This window comes from Paramisgurnus dabryanus, chromosome 6 (genome assembly GCF_030506205.2).
Source record: "Paramisgurnus dabryanus chromosome 6, PD_genome_1.1, whole genome shotgun sequence".
In the NCBI taxonomy this organism is placed as follows: Eukaryota; Metazoa; Chordata; class Actinopteri; order Cypriniformes; family Cobitidae; genus Paramisgurnus; species Paramisgurnus dabryanus.
Genome location: NC_133342.1, coordinates 8393116 through 8413707, shown reverse-complemented (window position 1 = coordinate 8413707; position 20592 = coordinate 8393116). Strand labels below are relative to the sequence as shown.

At 36.2% G+C, this 20592-nt stretch overlaps 1 protein-coding gene across 1 annotated transcript in view; it reads left to right on the top strand.

Moving 5' to 3' along the window:
- c8b (complement component 8, beta polypeptide) overlaps positions 1-20592 on the top strand; it is a 44787-nt gene that overhangs the window by 18260 nt on the left and 5935 nt on the right. Inside the window, 15 exon segments of the mRNA XM_065262288.2 lie at positions 541-579; positions 1199-1264; positions 2965-3024; positions 3993-4049; positions 5517-5616; positions 6172-6696; positions 6927-7027; positions 8393-8493; positions 14958-15051; positions 15149-15299; positions 16093-16234; positions 18747-18879; positions 18993-19190; positions 19422-19662; positions 19748-19876. Coding sequence (XP_065118360.1) covers positions 541-579; positions 1199-1264; positions 2965-3024; positions 3993-4049; positions 5517-5616; positions 6172-6696; positions 6927-7027; positions 8393-8493; positions 14958-15051; positions 15149-15299; positions 16093-16234; positions 18747-18879; positions 18993-19190; positions 19422-19662; positions 19748-19876 — 2137 coding nt within the window.

The window sequence follows — 20592 nt, the reverse complement described above, 5'->3', positions numbered from 1 at the left end:
ATTTAGATTTTTGCACCCTTGGATTCCAAATATTCAAATAGCTGTATCTCAGGCAAATATTCCTACAAACCATACATCAATTGAAAGCTTATTTATTTATTATTTATTTACGTTGTTTCTTCCTCATAAATGTGCATACAAAATTTATACATACAAATATTATTGGTTCTTTTAAGAGCCCTCTCTTTTCCATTTGTTGGGTATTATTGCTTCTGGTTTGTGCCTTTTAATTCTCAAGTATGTTGTCTCCCAAAAACTTGGGTCATTTTTGTCACATCCATAACACATGTATGTATCCCTCATTTAAAATAGAAAACATGAGTATAGACTGATATTATTTTGATGTCTGGACTCTTATCCTCTTGAGTTTAAGATGGTATATTTATTACAATATATTGGTAATAAATGCATTCTTTGAGGAATTATATTACCAGTTTTGACTGCAAATGTCACGTTCATAACCCTGGAATTGCTGATATTTCAAATTTCTTTACCGCCATGCTGTATATTTTTGCTTGTTTATCTCCACGGCTGACACAGACCATTCTGGAAGATGAGATTGATGATCCGGTTTATCAGGTGAGAGAGATTCACACTTTAAAAGCAGTTACTCTGTACTCTGTATGTTGACAAGCGTATGTTGGATTTATAAAGAATGGACATATTCTGCTTGATTTGATTATCATTTAACCCCTTCATTTCAGTGTTTTTGATATGGTCATTGCTACAGTAGTGTATTGATATGCAGTCATGTTGTGTTGTGTTGTTTTGTGTGTGTTTTAATCATACGCAGTCAAAATGGATGTACTCTGATCTTTAAAACCCTGTGCTCACACTGAATACAGACAAACGTAATAGTTTTTTTTTTTACATTAAAACCTCTCACCAGCCCGCTAAAGATGAAAACTCATGAAAGTCCTGTTTAGTTTAGCTGTAAAGCTTTTGCATCAATTTGCAATAGAAATCCAGTGTTTTTGTTTATTTCGTACTATGTACCAATTACATTTTTTGTATTTGAGAAGTGTGAAAATGAAATAAGATATTGCTTTTCAAAAAATGTTGAATCATAAATGACATAAAGATGGATTCACTCATTTTTTTTTATTATACATTTATTTAGGTAGTGCTGAATGTTGTTGTCTATGTCTGATTGGTTCCCTATGGGGCCTCTCTCATTTTCTTTCTTAACTCCTCATAGTACATTGTGTTTGAAGCCGGACACGAACCCCTCCGTGGCCACCAATCAGAAGAGAGCGTTTACCAGGTACTTTGTTACACCCCTCCCTTCTCTACAGTTATAAAAAAAGATTTCGAGATTGTTGAATTTTTTTTAAATATTCATTCTATAACCTTATTTCCTCAATGAAAAACACGAATTGTGCAGTAGTCGGTCAGATAAAAAGTGTTTTAGTAAATCCCTACAAAAGACAAGATACGAATCACATACAGTGGGGACTGCAACAGTCTACGACCACAACTTAATTTGTTTATATTTGCTAATGATATTGTCATAAACTGTGTACTTATTATCATCAAATGAAATAATCTAATTATTATCAATATGCGACCCATGCTTGCATAATGAGTTAGACTGCACACCATTTAATTTTTAGCTACAGGCAAAAGAAAGTAAAAATGTCGATTTGGGTCAAAATTTCAGGTTTTCGTAAAAATTAGCACATTAAGCCCTCGTCTTAAGTTTGTGAATCAGGCTGGGGGGGCACACGTGCTAAACTAAACTAATGCTTATATCTTCTGTATGTGAATGTTGATTCATACAAAAATGCTTTTTTGAATAGTTGTGTTTGACACATGAAAACGTCTCGGGTAACGTATGTAACTGTTGTTCCCTTAGAAGGGAACGAGACGCTGCATCTCCCTTGTCATACTTCCTGCGTCCCTGTAACGCCGTCTTTGGCAATATTTCAGATAGTGATATACTTCCTGGCTCCCGCGTCACCCTGTCTTTGTCGTTAAGCCTCACCATTGGTTGAATTTGATATACACATTCAGACGCACTTACCTCTGGAGGTTTCCCCAAAGTGTCACTGCAGTGACTCAGCGCGAGTTCCCTCGAAAGGGAACTGTAACAATGTATCTTAAAAGGTAACACGATGTAACCTTGCTCTCACTTGAAATGTGTCCCCACATTTAGTCCTTGAATTTGAGGGTATTGGACCTGGAAAGTCCTTGAAAGGTCCTTGAATTTGAAGTTAACTAACGTGTGGAAACCCTGTACAAAGATGCGTGTCTATCTACATGCTATGACATTTTGTTTTAAAACATACAGGAATTAGAAAATAAAGTGCAGGACTTGCTTGATGTTAAAAGAGTTATTAAGAGAGATAAGACATAAAAACGATCTTCCTCGCGCTGACTGACAGTTTCGAAGCATGCACAGACATGCGGGTGCGTGACCCTAATATAGTCTACACAGAAATACAGTTTTAAAAATATCTTTTGACCGTTTATAATCTGTTAAGTCTTAAGTGAATGTTTGGTTAACTGTTGGGTATCTGATGTGTAAGATTATATTAGATCCTTGCATTACAGTAGATCTAAAAGCTTTCTGTCTCAATGTCAATCAAACAATAGAAGGAAAAAAGTTAAACATATATTTTTCCTTTTTTCACATTTCAGTGATTTTAAGGTATGGATGCTGTGATTTAGCTTAAGAATCCTCAAAAAAAAATCAACTAGATTTTTCTCAAAAATTTCTCAGATTTCAACAAATCATACATAATTTTGAAGTTGTTTTAATAGTAATAATGTAAAAATATAAATAAAACATTTCTGACTCATTATGCCAACATTAGTCATTTAAATAAAATTAGTAAAGGTAATGGTAATTGAATAATTTCTTCGTTTATTTTGAGCTTAGATTTTAAGTCCAGTGTATATGTAAATATTTGTGTAGTGCAGTAAGTTTTTCATGTATTTTTTATAATTTATTATAATTTTTAGGTTCCCACAAGTCAACAGAAAGAAGGGATCTATGACGTTCCGAAACGCCATTTTAAGACTGTAGGTGTTCCTGATACATTCACCCAACCTTCCCTCCTCATTCCTCCCTTAAACAAACCTCTCAGTATTTTTCTCCTTCAGTACTTTTAAAGGCTTTCCTGAATCCTATAAGAAGAAAAGTTATTAATTCGCAAATTGTCCTCGGTTCAAATCTCATAGCACAAACTTAATGAAAGTGAAATGGGTGAGGGGATAACAAACAGTGGCGCTTGTGAGAGGTTTGTTTATGGGCTTCATCTCTTATGTGGAAAAAAATCATACAGCATTTATGAACATAGAGATTTTTTTTAAATGAAAGCTGTAAGAAATCAAATTCATGATTGGTTACAAAAGTACTTTATGATTGCATGGAAAGTCATCATAAAGAGGAAACTCATGTCGTTTTCACCATTAGTGTAAAGTTTTTTTTTTGTATAACCATTAAGCTTTAAAGGGAAATAAAGAAGCAGGCATTTATTGTAAAATCCCAACCAGAGATTTGCTTTCACTAAAACGAATCCATGATGAACTGTTGCTATCAGTCCATTTCACAAAGTGTTATTGCTTGTCTGTTCATTCAGTTGGAGCCTATCGAGTGCCCGGATACGTCTTTACATAAATCTCCAGCGCTCAATGTTTGCTCACAAATGCCAAACATTGATCCTTCTTGATGTATGAGCACTCAAGCCATCTGCTGTGATGTGAAAAAGTCTGCATTAGTTTTTTTTCTGACCATGACCGTTGTGTTGATTTCTTTTTGCACATGTATTGGGTTCTGACTGCATGAACACACTCATATTAGTGCTTATCCATCTGTTTGTGTTTGAATGTTTCACCTGATGTTGATGGTCATGCTGTCTTTGCGGTGTATCTAAAGCTGCTTGATATGTTGAATGGGCTGCTCATAGATGACCACACATCTCAATGTAAAGCAGTGCCTACTGGTTGAACTGATTCTGGCATCTTCTCCATCTCTAATTGTGTTTCAGAATATAAACCAGTTTGATCTCTTCGGTGACATGGCCACTCCTCCAGATATTCTTTCAGTAAGTAAACCTCAGGAGATCAATTAAAAGTCATGTGTTCAGTCTTAGAATAAGACAAAGATTGTTTTTTTGGGGGGGATTGTTGAAAATTTGCTGTTAACTTTTTCCCTGCCAAGAGAAAATGCTTCCCTGCCAATTACGAGTATTTCCGCAATACCCCTATTATCCACCAGGTCCATAACTTATAAAACCCAGAAGTATCGCCATAGGGCAAACAGCTGTATGTCCGTGTAAATTTTGAGGATCGCTCTGCATCTGATCTCTATCAAAAGTCTTTCACAAAAATTTTATTATTTCAGCTTTTTGCTCAAAATTTGGGTATATATTTGAGAGATCATAAAAAGAGAACTTATAAAGGTAGGATGAAACTTTTTTATTGTTTGTTTGTTTGTTTGAAAGCAGAGGGTCTGTTCTTTCATTTGATATATTGTATGTTTATATATTTTAAGAAGAACATTTTCTAGAAGGCTTGTGTTGAAAATCCTGAAAAATGCTGGCTCTGGCTGGGAAAGCGTTAAAGGTGCACTGTGTAAATTTTAGCGACATCTAGTGGTGAGGTTCCTCCCTTTCGCTGCACACTAAGCTACAGTAGCCACAACATTTTGTCATCTCGGATGACATATGCTGCATCCCAAATCATCTACTTCCATACTACATAGTAGGCGAAAAGCAGTAGGTGAGTCGTGAACCATCTGGAGAGCAGTCACCCAACTAAGAAAAAGAGTTGTCATCATAGTTAAAAATGTCCGAAAGCGTTAACATTTCTTTATGCAACGCTTGCTTAAATTAAAAGTACCTTTGTTATCTAGCTTAACTACCTGTGTGGAAAACAAGTGAGAAGGAAGTGGTTTACAGACATATAAGGAGAGACTTGCTGCGTCTGAAATCGCCTACTTCCATACTGTACTATCTATAGTAAGCGAAAAGCAGTATGCAATGCGAGTGGTATGTCCGAATTCATTGTATTCAAAAAACTGTTTGCGAAAAGTATCCAGATGCTTACTACTACTACTAATTAGTCGCAAAATCTTAAAGTGTTCGTCCCGGGAGAGGATTTATCCAACAAAGAAGAAGATGGAGATGTGTTGTTTTATATGACTCAAAGACTTGCGCTTGGTTATGCAAGCAAATGAAATTACATATTGCCTAAAAATAATCCAAAACAGTCACTCGACAATTGACAGGTATATCGAATAATTTTAAACCTTATTCCGCCACGTACACTTTTCATTTTTTGCTCTTCTGCATTTTGTCATCCGACTTTGACACGGCACATCCGGTAGCTAGTTTAGTAGTTAGGAGATTGATCATAGTTCACTATAACTTTAGCGAAATGACAAATAATGTTAATGCCGTGGCCACGGAAGGTAACCTTTTGGGACCATGTGTATACTGTATGATGTTACAATCAGATATTAAAAGTAAATGTATTATTATAATTATACTCTGATCTGATTGTTTTCATAGATGCCGGCGTCACCTGCTAACACTGTGGATCCCGGAAGAAGACGACGGCGTCATCCTCCAGAACTCTTCACCCATTTTAGTCCACCAGCGGTGCCCTCAGGTACAGTACAGTTGCTATAGCAACCACCATCTCCTGTTTCCTGAGTTACACAGATATTACGAAAAACATATCATTCATCAAAGGTCGGTCACTTTTAAAGGGAACCTATTATGCAAAATCCGCTTTTAAAAGTGTGTGAACACAACCAGCCTACAATGAAAAAAAATGTTTTTAAATCCCCAAACCAAAGCAGTTTCGTAAGACATGCTGTTTTGATTCTCTTGTTAATGTGATGTCACACAAACAAAGCCCCGCCCACAGCCACTGCCTGACTGATAATTTTACTCAAAAGCTTTCACGGTTGTGTTTATTAGCACATTGTTGGGCTAATGCGGCTGAATATACTATGTTCTCAGACTGTATTTAAAGAGATAAGATCTATTTTTAACCAAAAGCGCTCACTGTCTGTTAATAAGGGAGTGAGGAGTTGTAGCTCATTTGCATTTAAAGGTACAGACATGAAAACAGCACGTTTTTGCTCCCATCCATATAGTGGAATTTTGGACATGATGTATCAAATTATGTATCTTTTGGATATTTGTTCTTGTATCACAGGGTATATGACCATGGGTGCTATCCAGGCAGCCCATTGGGCTCAACAGTCCTTTGCTGCTCAGGCTGCACCGATGGCCTTCGGGGTCCAGGCGCCGTTGCAGATGGCTCAGATGATTCCCAGAGGTCAGCCTGTGATCTGGGGTCAGGCCAATCTCTTTCACTCCCCAGCCACTGGCCAGCAGCAGTGGGCCTTCGTGCCAGCTCAGGCGGTGGGTATGGGGCCGCATCCATTGCTTCAGGGCCTGGTGCCCATAGCTGCCATGCGGCCGCACTCCTGTGAACCCCCCGACACTTCGTCGGCCGTAACGAGCCCTCAGCACTTTGTGGACTCTGCTCTGCGGCACGGCAGATCTAAAGACACCCTACACGAAGACCCTCAGGAAGAGGCCATAACGGGTCACGTTAATGCAGAAACAACTTCAGATCCTGCACAGGCTGCTGGGAAAAAGGACGTGGATGAGCTGGATCTTACACAGATGAGTTTGACTCCAGGATCGTCTTTGTCACCATCCACGAATGATTCTCGTGAGTTATAAACATTTCCTAACAGTAACTGTTGCAGATAAATGACCAAAGATTGATGACCACATATGGGCTTTAAAATGTAATTCAATCTAAAGTTAGGATGAATATTTAAAGTCATAAACGAAATGTTACCATTTCTGTCATCATATCAGCTATTTGTTTGAAAATATGTTTAAGCTCAAGTGCATGCGGCCATTAAAATAAAAGAGATTTAAGATTTTTTTCTGTAGGTCCTGAGCAGGAGTCCACATGTGTAGCAGATGTTCCCTCGACAGCACCTTCACTCCTAAACACAAATGACAGCTCAGGTCAACTAACAGAAGAAGAAGCGGTAATGAATCTGTTTCTTTCATTAGACATTAATTTGACTTTTTATTGTGATCCATTTTTTGTTAAACCCCATTCACACAGCACTTATCCCAGAAAATCTCTGTAAAATTGGCAGAGAGGCTTCTGTGTGAACACAAATGCGTCCCGTAAATTTTCTGGGATCGCTCCCATAAGGAGGACCTAGTAACATAGCCATAACATACACAGACACAATGTTGATAAGTAAATGATGAAGCTGATTTGTCAGTCACATGACGTGCGGTGCGGACCCTGCATTCTGAAAAATGTAAATATTTTCAACTCGCTGTGGTGCCAATGCGCCTGGAAAACAGAGCATGCCACACCGCACGTTGCGACGTATTTAAAAATCACAAAAAATGCTGGTGGGGAATGAGTCAAGATCGTTCACAAAATTTACAAATTTTCAGCCCAGGTCTATCAGTTCGTCTCCCAATTTATGCTGCTCAGCATTGTTTTCCAGAAACTCTTTCATATAAAATCCTGAAACAATAGGCAGCAGTGATGGGAGTAACGCGTTACAAAGTAGCAGTAACGGACATGTAACAAAGTATTTTTTTAAATCAAGTAACGCAATTACAATTACTGAAATTTAAATAAGTTTGTTTCTTGCGTTACTCTGTTTTGTAAAAAATGTGTATTGTAAAAAACGACTTGTGTATTACCCACAATGTAAAAGGAATAGTCTACTCTTTTGCCATATTAAACTATGTTACTAACTCAACCTAGACGGATTAATACATACCTATCTTTTTTCAACGCGTGCACTGTACAGCGCGTTATGAATGTGTTAGCATTTAGCCTAGACCCATTCATTCCTATGGTACCAAAAAAAGTTTTATTTTGTGGCACCATACTTACTGGTATAACTCCTCATGTAACAGTCTTAAAATAAAGAAAACACAGAAGTGTTTGGTACCATAGGAATGAATGGGTCTAGGCTAAATGCTAACCTATTCACGACGCGCTGTACAGTGCACGCATTGAAAAAAGATAGATATGTATTAATTCATCTAAGTTGAGGTAATAACATAGTTTAATATGGCAAAAGGGTAGACTATTCCTCTAAATAGACCAGGGATCCAAAGTAATAGATTGAGACCTGACCCGGACCCGGCTGATCATTTAAAATATAGACTTCTGTGTAGACCTCTAATTGATAGTGGTGCATACAGTATGTGGTGACAGCACAACCTGCTGGTCAAAAATGACATGAAAATAATACTCACCGTTGAGCTAAATATACTAAACTAGTGTCCTGATTGCTGCTTACATCTCAAAGGAGAGCCAGACAGACAGAAAGATAGACAGTTTTCATCCGTGGTTTGATTCTCTCTCTGTCTTACAGGTCTCTTCTCAAGCTGTCAGCGCTGATGCTCAGCCACCAGATGCTCAGACAAACATGACAGATTCATCACAGGCTGATGTTTAAAGACAGATGACTTCTGGGTAGGTTTTCTTTGTTTCTTCTCTTCATTGTTTATTAAGGTTCTGCAGTGACCCATTGGTTGTGCATTCTGACATCAATGTACAGTGATTTACTTCATGCTGTTAGACTTTCTTTACACTTTATTGCTCAGAGGATTATCTTTCACAGCCCAAAAGACTTCATGGCATTCTCTGGTATGATTCAATTAGGTGATCTGATTTGCCTTAGTTGCTACGTAAATGTCATTATAAAAAATAAATTATAAAACAGGCAGTTCTGGTCCTTCATTCTGATTGGTTGCATTCTAAGCTGTGATAAAATACCCCGGTAACTCCAGGGCTCAGACCACATTACATAGCTTAAGGATCACTGGGCCACTGTTGCTACGTACTGATTTATGAAAATAAACACCACAGTCTTCAATCATATTTAAATTTTTTCTACAATTGCACAATTAATGGCGATATCCAGATAAATATGACAGCTGGTAGGGGGCCCCATGTTAAGACCGCCTCCGACTGTAACTGCACCTTTAAAAAAGGTCCAAATATGTTCCATTTTGTTACAGATATGTACCTTTGAGGTTCCAATAGGCACATTTTAGGTACAAAAGTGTACTTTTTGAAAAGTACCGCCCGGTGACAACTTTCACCTTCTTGTACCTTTTTTCTGAGTATCCAGATTCTATACCATATGCTCTGTCAATCCCACAATCCCTTGCACAAGCATGTCACAGCACAGAATGGATGCAATGTATAAAGCATGAAGATCTGTTATAACTGTACTGTATGTGTCCTGTATTATAACATCGAAAGCTATATTTGTATTTTTATGCATAGGAAGAGCCATTCTGGACATGCAGAAGATTGCTGAGAGATCAAGACTAGCTGTGTACTGAGCTCACAAACTTTAAATATGTGATTGAAGGTGCATTTTATAACAACATATATGACTAACAGAAGAAGCAAAATCTATTTTTAATAAAATAATGTGCACCTTTATTTCAAAATGGACTTTAATATTAGCTGTCCACCAGTAGTTGCCAACCATTCAAATATTTTTTTCATCTTAAAGGGCACACATTATACCCATTTTTACAAGATGTAATATAAGTCTCAGGTGTACCTAGAATGTGTCTGTGAAGTTTCAGCTCAAAATACCTCACAGATCATTTATTATAGCATTTCTAAAATGACCCTATTTTGGTGTCTGTACCTTTAAATGCAAATCAGCTACAGCTCGCCACTCCCTTACCACCAGACAGTGAGCGCTTTCAGTTAAAATAGATATATTCTTGTGAATACAGTCTGAGATCATGGTATCTTTAGCCATATTAGCGCTACAGCGTGATAACAAACACATTTAGAAGGCTTTTGAGTAAAATTAACCAGTCAGTCAGTGTCGGTGGGTGGGGCTTAATCAGTGTGACATCACATTAACAACAGAATCAAAATTGCATGTCTAATGAGACTGCTTTGGTTTATTGAGGATTAAAAACGGAGTGGGTGGATTTTTTTCATTGTAGGGTTGTTATGTTCAGACACTGCGACATATGTATATCCAAACACCTTGTAAAAGTGGATTTTGCATAATATGGGCCCTTTAAATGATACGTCATCTTTTTGGAAATTAGATCGGTGAGATATAACTGTGAGGATATTAGAAAGTATTAATTTAGAGAACTGCAAAACATTTGTAATGCTTGACAGATTTAATGCATTTCACTATTTTCACTTTATTTAATTCAATTTCATTTATAAAGCAGCTTCACTTGAAAAACTTTAATTGTGTAGCTGTACATTTGAAATACAGTAAGAAGCCAAAAACCTCAGTTGAAACATGTTACTTTCTTTTTTTTTTTATGAAGAAATTGTATGTTGATGTATTTGTCATCAAAACAAAGAGAGAAAATAAACTCATTTCTTAAATCGGCCATCTGTTAAAAGCAACGTGATGACAGATGCTCTTGGTTTTTTTTTTTAGCTTTTATACAATGACACAATGTTTAAAAAAAAAATGACTTTATATCTTCTAAGTACTGCGTATCTAACGTATGTTTTTCAATGACAAATGTATTCGTCTGAGCTTTTGAAACATGATATTTGCTCTTTTTATTGTTGCAAGCTCAGTGTGGTTTATAACAGCAATACTGTGTGTGAATATATCCGTACCCTCTCAGGGTCGATGTTTGTATTAATGACAAACCTGTTCATTGTGCATTCGCCTCCTGTATCAATCTGTATGAAAGTATAGATGGTCCACAGTAAGGGGTCATGTACACCAAAGCGTTTTCACCTGTGGTCGACGTATGTTTTCAATTGTTTACAATGTTAGTGCAGCGCTTTTCAAAAATGCCAGCGGCTCCTTTTACACGCCCAGCTTGTTAAAGGCGGAGTGCACGATTTTTGAAAAACACTTTGGAAAAGGGAGTCGGGCCAACCACCAAAACACACTTGTAACCAATCAGCTGTAAGGGGTGTGTCTACTAATCGTCAATTGTTGACTGGGTTGCGGGTCTATCAAATGAAGGTCCAGATTCTATTGGGGTAGGGCCGTGTTTGTTTAGGTGATTTCAAATGTCAACATTGGCTTTCAGAGATCGTGCACCCCGCCTTTAATGTCGCTTTTCACTCCAATCATACTGGAGGAGGGGCGGAACAAATATCCCAACAAACAACCGGCACATCGTTCAACAACTGATAAACAAAACCGAACTATCACAGCAACCAAAGCGATTAGCTTAAAAAAGCTGGCAAGCGCCCATAGTTGTTTTCATCCGCTTTTGGTGTGCATGCTCCCTAACACTGATTCAAGAACAATGCTGTAGTTATTGTCATCCATAAACATTTGGTTATCAGATAAAATACCGTGTGTTTATGTTTTCTCAAAATCTGTTTTTATTCATCCAGTTCTGTTGTTGTTGTATTGCAGTAATTTGGCAAATTAATGGTTTGTTAATAAAAAATGTTAGCAAAATGAAGCGCCGTGTTAATAAGTCATCCATTGAACTGACTTTCTGAATTTTTACTTTGCATTTTGTCAGAAGAACAAGCAAATAATGTCTGTTAATATTTGAGATTTATACAAGAGGCGTTCAATTTAACTTTTTCGAAATAATGGCATCACGGTGATATCCAAAAGACTTAGAGCGATAACCAATTTCAGGAGCTCATTTACTGAAATAAAGCAAAGAATTTGACATTTGTATGTCATATTATATATTTGCTTATGTTTGCATGATGGGTTTGATGTTTTTTTTTTCACGCAAAATAAAAATGTTGTCATCATCTCATGTTTGTAACCAAACCGATCAGAGGCCCTATTGATTTTATCCTACTATGGAAGGGGCTTCTGATCGGTTTGATTACAAACATTTCTTAACCCTGAAGAACCCAGGAAAATCCAAAAACCCATTTATTCTATTGAACAAATTTGACCCCGTGGGTTCTCCAGGGTTAAAATATCTTCATATGCATCAGAACAAAAAAATGTATACAGGTTTATAACAACACGAGTCAGTAAATCATGACAGAAATTAAATTTTGGGGTGAACTATCACTTGAAACTCAAATGTCCTGGCCATATTTCACATAGAAATCAAGCAAAAATATGTAATTTTTTTATTTAAAAAATAAAATTATGTTATTTTACTTTGCCATTAATGTAATGCAAAACATAATAAAATGTTTTAAACATTTGAATGCATTATAGTTATTAGAATAAGAATAGTAAATGTGCTTAATTTTGTGTTACAAAGTTATGATCAATGCAAAATAACATTTTATTTTTATTATGTGTATTATAACTTATTTTGGAGGGAAATGTGACCTGTACATGTTATTGTAAGATTCACCACTGATCATTTTTGAAATTATTTGATTTTGTTTTAGCGGTTTACATTGTCTTTTGTCTAAGCTAATAGTGTTTCAATGCAAAGTAATCTGACACCACATCATGTAATTTTGCCACAAATAAAATTTCATACAATTGTACAAATATGTCATCATTATAAATCTATAAATATTATTGTTTTTTTGTTTTTGCCTGTTGCACAGATTAGAAAGCTTATAAATATTTTTTAAGTGTCCAATTGTGATACAATAAAAATGCTGGGATATTTTCAACCCAGCACTGGGTCAAAACCCATTGGGATGTAATTTAACCTATGCTGGGTTGTTTTAACCCAAGTATAAATGTTTTCTGGGTTAATTTAAACCAACTGCTGGGTGTAGCATCATCAGAGGTCCAGCAGAGAGCAGCAGATTCATGTATTTTCATTTATAATGACCGACTGTTTATTGTGTGAACAATTGTACAGTATTTTACTGTATTATTTTATTTTTACATTGAACTTGAACTTTATTAATTTTGCCGTTTAAGTAAATAACCACTTCTCAATTTTCTTTATTTGGAAAAATAGGCAGTGAACTAGTTTAATAATAAGACTAATATATAATGTATGTTAAAGTAAATTAAATGAAAAGATAATATGAGTATTAGAGGAATTTTAATCGAATTAAAAAGCCACAAAAGTTAAATAAGACTTCTGTAGTGTTCAGTTGAAAGTCCAATGGTTACTTTAAATGCAGTTCAAACAAACAAACATTTGTCTATTGATTCTCTCTGTTGAGTTTTAGGTGATGCAACTCATTTACCAGAAATGAAGACTTCAAATAACAAATCCCAGAAAAAAACAAATGCTTTGAGGTTTTTACATTTGTACTTCCATTTGAGATGTCATACAAAACACATTACATTGAAATTTTTCATATGTAGCCATTACACAAAAAAGACTTTTAATGGAAAAGCATCATGCCCTGGTCATTCAGTGTTTTGCAACTTTATCCAGGATGCCCTCACTACTACAGGACTTTGTTGAATGTTTTAGGTGATATCATGTGATTTGGTTTAGTGTTGTCCTGTGCAGTGTTTGTTTAAATGAGAGGAGGGGTCTCATGGGAAGGTTTAGGGTTTGTGGTCCGTCACTGCGCTCCGTACTGAAGTCTGTTCAGGTGTCTTTTTACAATGATTTGCTTTCTGACAGCAAACTCAGCGTACAGCAAAGCAACACTTTGTCTTGCCATAATATGGTATGGTTATATTTTATTTCTATAGTGCAATGTTAATGTTAATCTTTGCGATCTTTAAAATGGTTAACTATATGGTTAATTTACCAGTGCTGTACCTGTATAAAGACCTGCATAGTCTGTAAATGTTTGTTGATTTTTGGCTCATTGACTGTACAGTAGATCTCTTGCACAGTAAAAAGTTGAAAGATTATTTAAATTGGTAACACCTAAAAAAAATTTTTTTTTCAACTTAAAATGTCACTTTGGTTTTACTTTAGGTGAAAATTATAAGTTGAAAAAATGTACATAATTTTTCTTTTCACTTCTTACAGTATATACTTTAGTGTTAATAAAAACTAACAAACATATTTGAGTCAAATATTTACTCTGTATTTAATCAAAGAAAATATAATAAAAAATGTATTTATCATTTTCTTTTTTTATTGGAAGATACGCTGTAAATGGTGTCCTAAATCAATAACAGTTGTTCTGCATACCTCGCTGTAAAAAATACAGCAAGTTAAAAAAACTAGGTTTTGCAAGTCAACTCAACTTACTACTTTATGTTTTGACCTGTTATTAAATTGACATTTAATTGTTAAACTTCATTTGTAACATGAAATTCATGTTTATTTTTTTCAGAGGAGGCACAAATGAGAAACTCGTCAAACATTGTCATGTGTGTGGCTCGTCATATCAAAATATGTGTTTCGTGCATCATGTGAACCTATGTGCTGCTTGTCATGACAAAATAGGTGTCTGCTGCAGACGCTTCGTTTGCTTGCATCTCTTTTATCATAAACCCTTTCGACACGTATGCAGCAGGCACGTATTTTGACATTATGTACATACAGTGGGGAAAATTAGTATTTGTATTGGAAAGTATTGGAAAATATATTTATTATGACTCAACTTGTATACTTAAATGTTCTGATTTATTTCTATGAATTCAATATTTGGCTTGATGCAGCAGGCACGTATTTTGACATGATGCACATACAGTGGGGAAAATAAGTATTTGTATTGGAAAGTTTTGGAAAATATATTTATTATGACTGAACTTGTATATTTAAATGTTCTGATTTATTTCTATGAATTCAATATTTGGCTTGATGTTACATCTGGTGGAAATTTTATGTCAATAGCCCAACTGTAGAAATCTCCTTACTGATAAAAATGCCGATGTGTCAAATACTTATTTTCCCCTTGTAGGTTCCCATGACACACCAAACACATATTTTGACAGGACGAGCCATAAACATGACGCATATTTTTGCCTTCTCAGAAGACTGATAAAAATGTTTTTTTTTACAGTGTATAGATGACCTTAGAAATGTGCTTGTGTTTTTTACTCTATGTTGCATTTTCCTCTCATTGATTTATTTAAAAAAAAAGCATAAATCTTCCTTTACCAGTGCTGTTATAGTTTATAGTTCAGGAGAACCTGTGGATTGTTCACTGTCTGAATGGTCTTCATGGACACGCTGTGACCCCTGCCTGAAACAAAGAGTGAGTACTGTACAAACAGTGCTAACATTCTCAGTGTCGCATGACTTGTATTTAAATAGTGACCTTTGTGCAATTGAATAATTCTCTTTATTCTTAGTATCGATATGCCACATTGACACAGCCGTCTGAGTTTGGAGGAGAGCATTGTCATGATCACGGCCGAGAGGAGGAGCCCTGCACTCCTCCAGCACGATACTCCTGTCAGAAACCTGCTCCTCCATGCCAGGGTTTCCGTTGTACAACAACAGGTCACCAAACAACCACCACTTCACCAAACATCGAAATTAAAATCAATGTTCTTATATAAAGGATACAAATAGAAAACGTCCTTAGACAATACGTACTGTATACGGTACCAGCGCTATCTCATGGCAATTTATACGTATTTTACAAGTTGGCTAATTCGTATTAATTTGTACGACCACATTTGTACTTTTTTACAATTTTCATTGACCCCTGCGACGTTGGGGTTGGGGTTTATGTTTTATTTTTTTAGGGTTGTCAGAAGATTAATCGCGATTAATCGCATACAAATTAAAAGTTTGTTTTTGCAAATATATATATTATAGCTTTGTTAACATATGCAATGTATATGTGTATTTATATAAACATAATAATTACACACACATATATACGTATATTATGTAAACATATTTTATTTTGTATGCGATTAATCGCAATTAATCTTTTGACAGCCCAAGTTTTTTTTATGATAATTGTTAGTTTTTGCCTGAATAACTTTGTACGAATTCATGCAATTCAATTTAAGCGTCCTTGAGCTCTGGAAAGGCGCTATATAAATAAAACTTATTATTATTATACAACTTAGCCAACTCGTAAAATATGTACGAAGTCTCGTGAGATCAGGCTGACAGTAGAGTATAATGTAAGTGTCATCGATCTTTTGTAAGATTATTTTCAACTATGCAAGGTGTCTTTAACATACCACATGTCACAGAAAAGTACCAGGATGAAAGTAAATGAGGCTGTAATAGTTGAAGAAAGGTCGTAGGTTTGAATGATTTGTATGTCTTGTAACAGGACGCTGTGTGTTTGAGGCTCTTCGCTGTAATGGTGATGATGACTGTGGTGACGGCTCTGATGAACAGGGCTGTCATAAAGTCTACAAAGCCTGTAGTGAACCCACTGAGGAATACTATGGAATCGAGAACCTTGCCAGAGGGTTTGATCAGATTTTATACTGTGCACTTTTAAATTACAGTTCATATTTCGATCTTACGCATCAGTGTTGCATGCATCCACTTTATATTTGTGCCATCACCTCTGGATCTACACCCAAAATTTTGTGAGATCTTGTCGGATGAGCACTGTTTTCATTTAGGTAGCTGTATCCCATCTAGCCAAAAATGCTGCTTTCATCCTAATCCTACCCCCAAACCTAACCTTAAAACCAACATCTTGCTGGATTTTGGCGTTTGCTGTATCCCTTCCGGCCAAAAGCGGTTCTGACTAGAGTAGATACTGCTATGGCCAGATGCTGGGTTTAGGGTTAGGTTTAAGGGTAGGATTAGTGTGAAAATGAAATAAAGCTTTGGACCAGGGCTTTGAACCAGATTTTTTCCCAATTGGTATTAGGAAATTAAACTTAAATTATTAGTCTACATATGTTAATAGAGATTACTATCTCTTTAAGATAAGCACGAACCTGGTTTCTGCCTCTAATCTATAAATGATATATAAGACACAAACAAATGTTTTTATTAGAAAAAGAATACTGTGGTCAATCGAGATCATTTTGTTTGTATGTGTCCTGTCAAGAACAGAAAGATTGTTTGCTTGCTTTTTGAAACGCGTCTCTCTGTGTATGCACTTTTGAGTGCACTTAAACATGCGCACACACACAGATGGAGGACAAATCCAAACGGCACTTCGGGAAGATGATGCAGCATAAACAGCCGCTCCACATAAAGTGAAAATTACGTTGTTTTTCAGTGCTTTATTCGCCAAATGTATTTTAATGGACTACAGTATGAGACACAGTAGTGCAACTCTCTCTCAAGTTTACACATCAAGAGTTCTGATCTTTGAAGGGCATAGGGATAATCACGTTTGATTGGAGTCGGACCGGACACATTCAATCGCATGTGAGTCTATGCGTACAGAAAATTGCTCACTTTAGCGCCTTTTTGTGGTTAAATTGTTTAAAATCACTTAAGTGTTTTTGAAACACATGCAAATGATCAACTTTCTCCCTATTTAATTTGCATGCGAGCCGAATCGTGGGTCGTGATCTGTACGGATCAACTGTGATCCGTTACACTACTAATTAGTATTAAAAAAACAAACATCTTGAGATACTTGGTAGCCTACAATATTAACCTCTATATGATTGAGCATTAAAGACTTGGCCTTGAGTAGACTACTTGCTGGTGGCAAGCTTCTTATTTCTCAGATGAGTCAACGACAACCGGAAGTGAACTTCACAGAGTCATAATGCACAGAAATCTTGTCAAAGAACGAAAAAAATTACGGTATTAACTGGTTACCACTATTATATATAAACGATTCTGTTCTGGAACATATATATTTTTAAAGTGTCTGGTTTCGTTTCTGTTCCTTGCAAAATATCAAGTTTCTGGTTTTCGTTTTCTTTCTGTGAACCGGTTCAAAGCCTTGGTCTGAACGCAGCTTTTGATATGATACCTATAAAGAATGGTAATTTACTTGTCATTTATTTCCCTTGTTATCAGAAATAAACTACTGTTAACTCTTTCCCCACCATTGAGTTTTTACAGCAATTCACGGCATCCACTAGGTGTCGCTTCTACCCAACTTCTAAAACACTGAAGCATCCACTGATCCAAATACAGTAAAAACTCTGTATGTTTTGATCATTGATGATCAACAAAAGTCCTTTACAAACATGCAATTGTCGGAGTTTTTTTTATTTTTTAAGAAACCTTCCCATATTTGAGAGGTGATATAAAGGATATATGTATATATTAGGGATGCACCAAATCTTTTTGATGGGGTTGGGATTTTTTTTCCACCCAACCCTAGGCTTGCGCTACGCTGGTCGACGTCACGTGGCCGTTTATTACACAAATCGGGTGCTGATGTGGAGATAAGAATTTTTTTTTCGGTGAGCCTTAGAGGCAGTTCACATTTCCTGGATGCACCTGGAAAAAACTAGCGCATTCCACCGCATCGCTTTCATTATGCATAGGCTTATGGTAATTGTCAAAATAGTTTTTCCCACTTGTCATCCTGGCATAATGTTGCCTATCCTTTTTTTTACAGTTAAAATCAAATAAAATGAAAAATACACTGCTGTGGACGTTGTTTACTTCATTAATGTGTTTTACTGTGTTAATGGAATAAGGATGCAAGTAGGATTCGGTATTCGGTTTCAGATTCGACCGAATCTTAAACAGTGGATTCGGTATTCGGCCGAACCCAAAAAATCTGGATTCGGTGCATCCCTAGTATATATACATTTAATATATTGTGTGTTTATATATTTAAAGAAGAACATTTTCTGGAATCAGATTATCTTTTATGATCAGATTACAGTTACTTTTATGATTTTTTATGGCAGCATTGATCTTTAGTGATCTTCCCCCATTACAACTAACAACTATTCAAGAATTCATAATGTAGTTCTGCAAGGTCTTTATTTTTGTCATGTATAAATCAAACACATAAAGCAGAGATCATCTCTTCTTCATTTCTAGAATCAACATCATGAACGGTAAACTAGAAGCAGTGGTGCTTGATAACCGCTATTATGCTGGTGGATGTTTGCCTCATTTTATCCAAGATATCCGCTTCAGGAAGCCATATAATCTCCAACAGTACACAACAGAGGCAGGTTTACTTTCTGAATCACATTACTGCAAAACTAGTTGCACGATTTAAAAGTATGTCTTTAGTGTTACAGTAGACGTGGATTACAGTATTTTGTATTTTGTTGTTCACAGACAAAAGGCTCATTTGATTTTAAGATGGAGGCATTTGATTCATTCACTGAGTACTCCATGAGTGAAACCAAAATGACTCTGTCGAAGACCAGTGTCTCTATTGGAATAGCCATTCCTGCTGTATTTGAATTCAGTTTTAAGTATAATGACCACAGGTACAAGAAATCAGTCAAGAAGATGCGCACTTTTTCTGGAACGGTAAGATGTGCAACTTAATTCTGATTTATAAAGATCAAAATAAAGGGGTGAACATAGCCTACTTTTTTACATTTAAGTTGTTTTGGATCATAATTTTTTTTCCAGGCCCTGCGACAGATGAGATGTTTAGCAAAGTTATTAAGAATATAAACCAAAGAAACATTGAAATAATATCGACCTACATTTTTGTATACAAGTCATCCATTATTTAATTTTCTGTATTCTCATCAGAATAAGAAATTCATCCATGCACACTCTGAGCTTGTGATGGCACGTTATGCGCTGAAGCCCTCAAACTTGATGTTACACCCAGAGTTTCTGTCCCGTCTCAATGCCCTTCCCCTGGAATACACATACGGAGAATACCGACAGCTCTACAATGACTACGGGACACATTTTGTTAAAGAGGCAACGCTCGGTGGAGACTTTGACTATACCCTCGTCTTCAATAGTGAAAAACTTGAAAAAGCTGGTACATTTAGAAGTTCAAATAAGAAGGCTTATCAAAATAAATTGTTTAAGTTTCTACTAATAATTGGTGTTGTCTTGATTTAAAGGCTACACGCTCGATGATGCCAAAACCTGTGTGGATGTTGGTTTAAGACTTGGTGCAAACATTAAGGGAATTTATGTGAGTGGAGGAGTCTCAGCTGGTGGCTGTAGTGGCCTACTGAAAGAGTTTGGAGGTAAGCCAAAATCACACTTTAACATGTTCAAATGTTTTCTGTAAATTTGTGTATTGCGTGAATTTCCCTGAAGGAATTTACTGAAGGTGGCCAATGATGTAAATTATACAAAAATGGATGTTTACTCAAAGAAGCAATGATTAAGCCCCAATGAGATCATACAAATTCATACGAATTGGTCAATATGGTTAAATTCCCGCAGTATTAGATTGTGTCGCCGTTGTTCGTTTTGGAATGACATGACTGGCCAGTCAGAATCAAGCCTTCTGGAGTGCCATGTAATACTTATAAATATTTCATTGTTGACTTGTGGCACTAAGAAAACATAAAAATAGAAATATTGTATGGCATTGTGTGGCACGGCATGGCATGGCACGGCACGGCATGGCATGGCATTGCATTGCATTGCATTGCATGGCATGGCATTGCATTGCAATACATGGCATGGCATGGCCTGGCATAAACTTCACCTACCAAGCTAGACCAAGGACAATGGGAATATTTCATTCATATGTTGACTTGTGGCAGTAAGAAAACATAAAAATAGAAATATTGCATGGCATTGTGTGGCACGGAATGGCATGGCATTGCATTTCATGGCATGGCCTGGCATAAACCTCACCTACCAAGCTAGACCAAGGACAATGGGAATATTTCATTCATATGTTGACTTGTGGCACTAAGAAAACATAAAAATAGAAATATTGCATGGCATT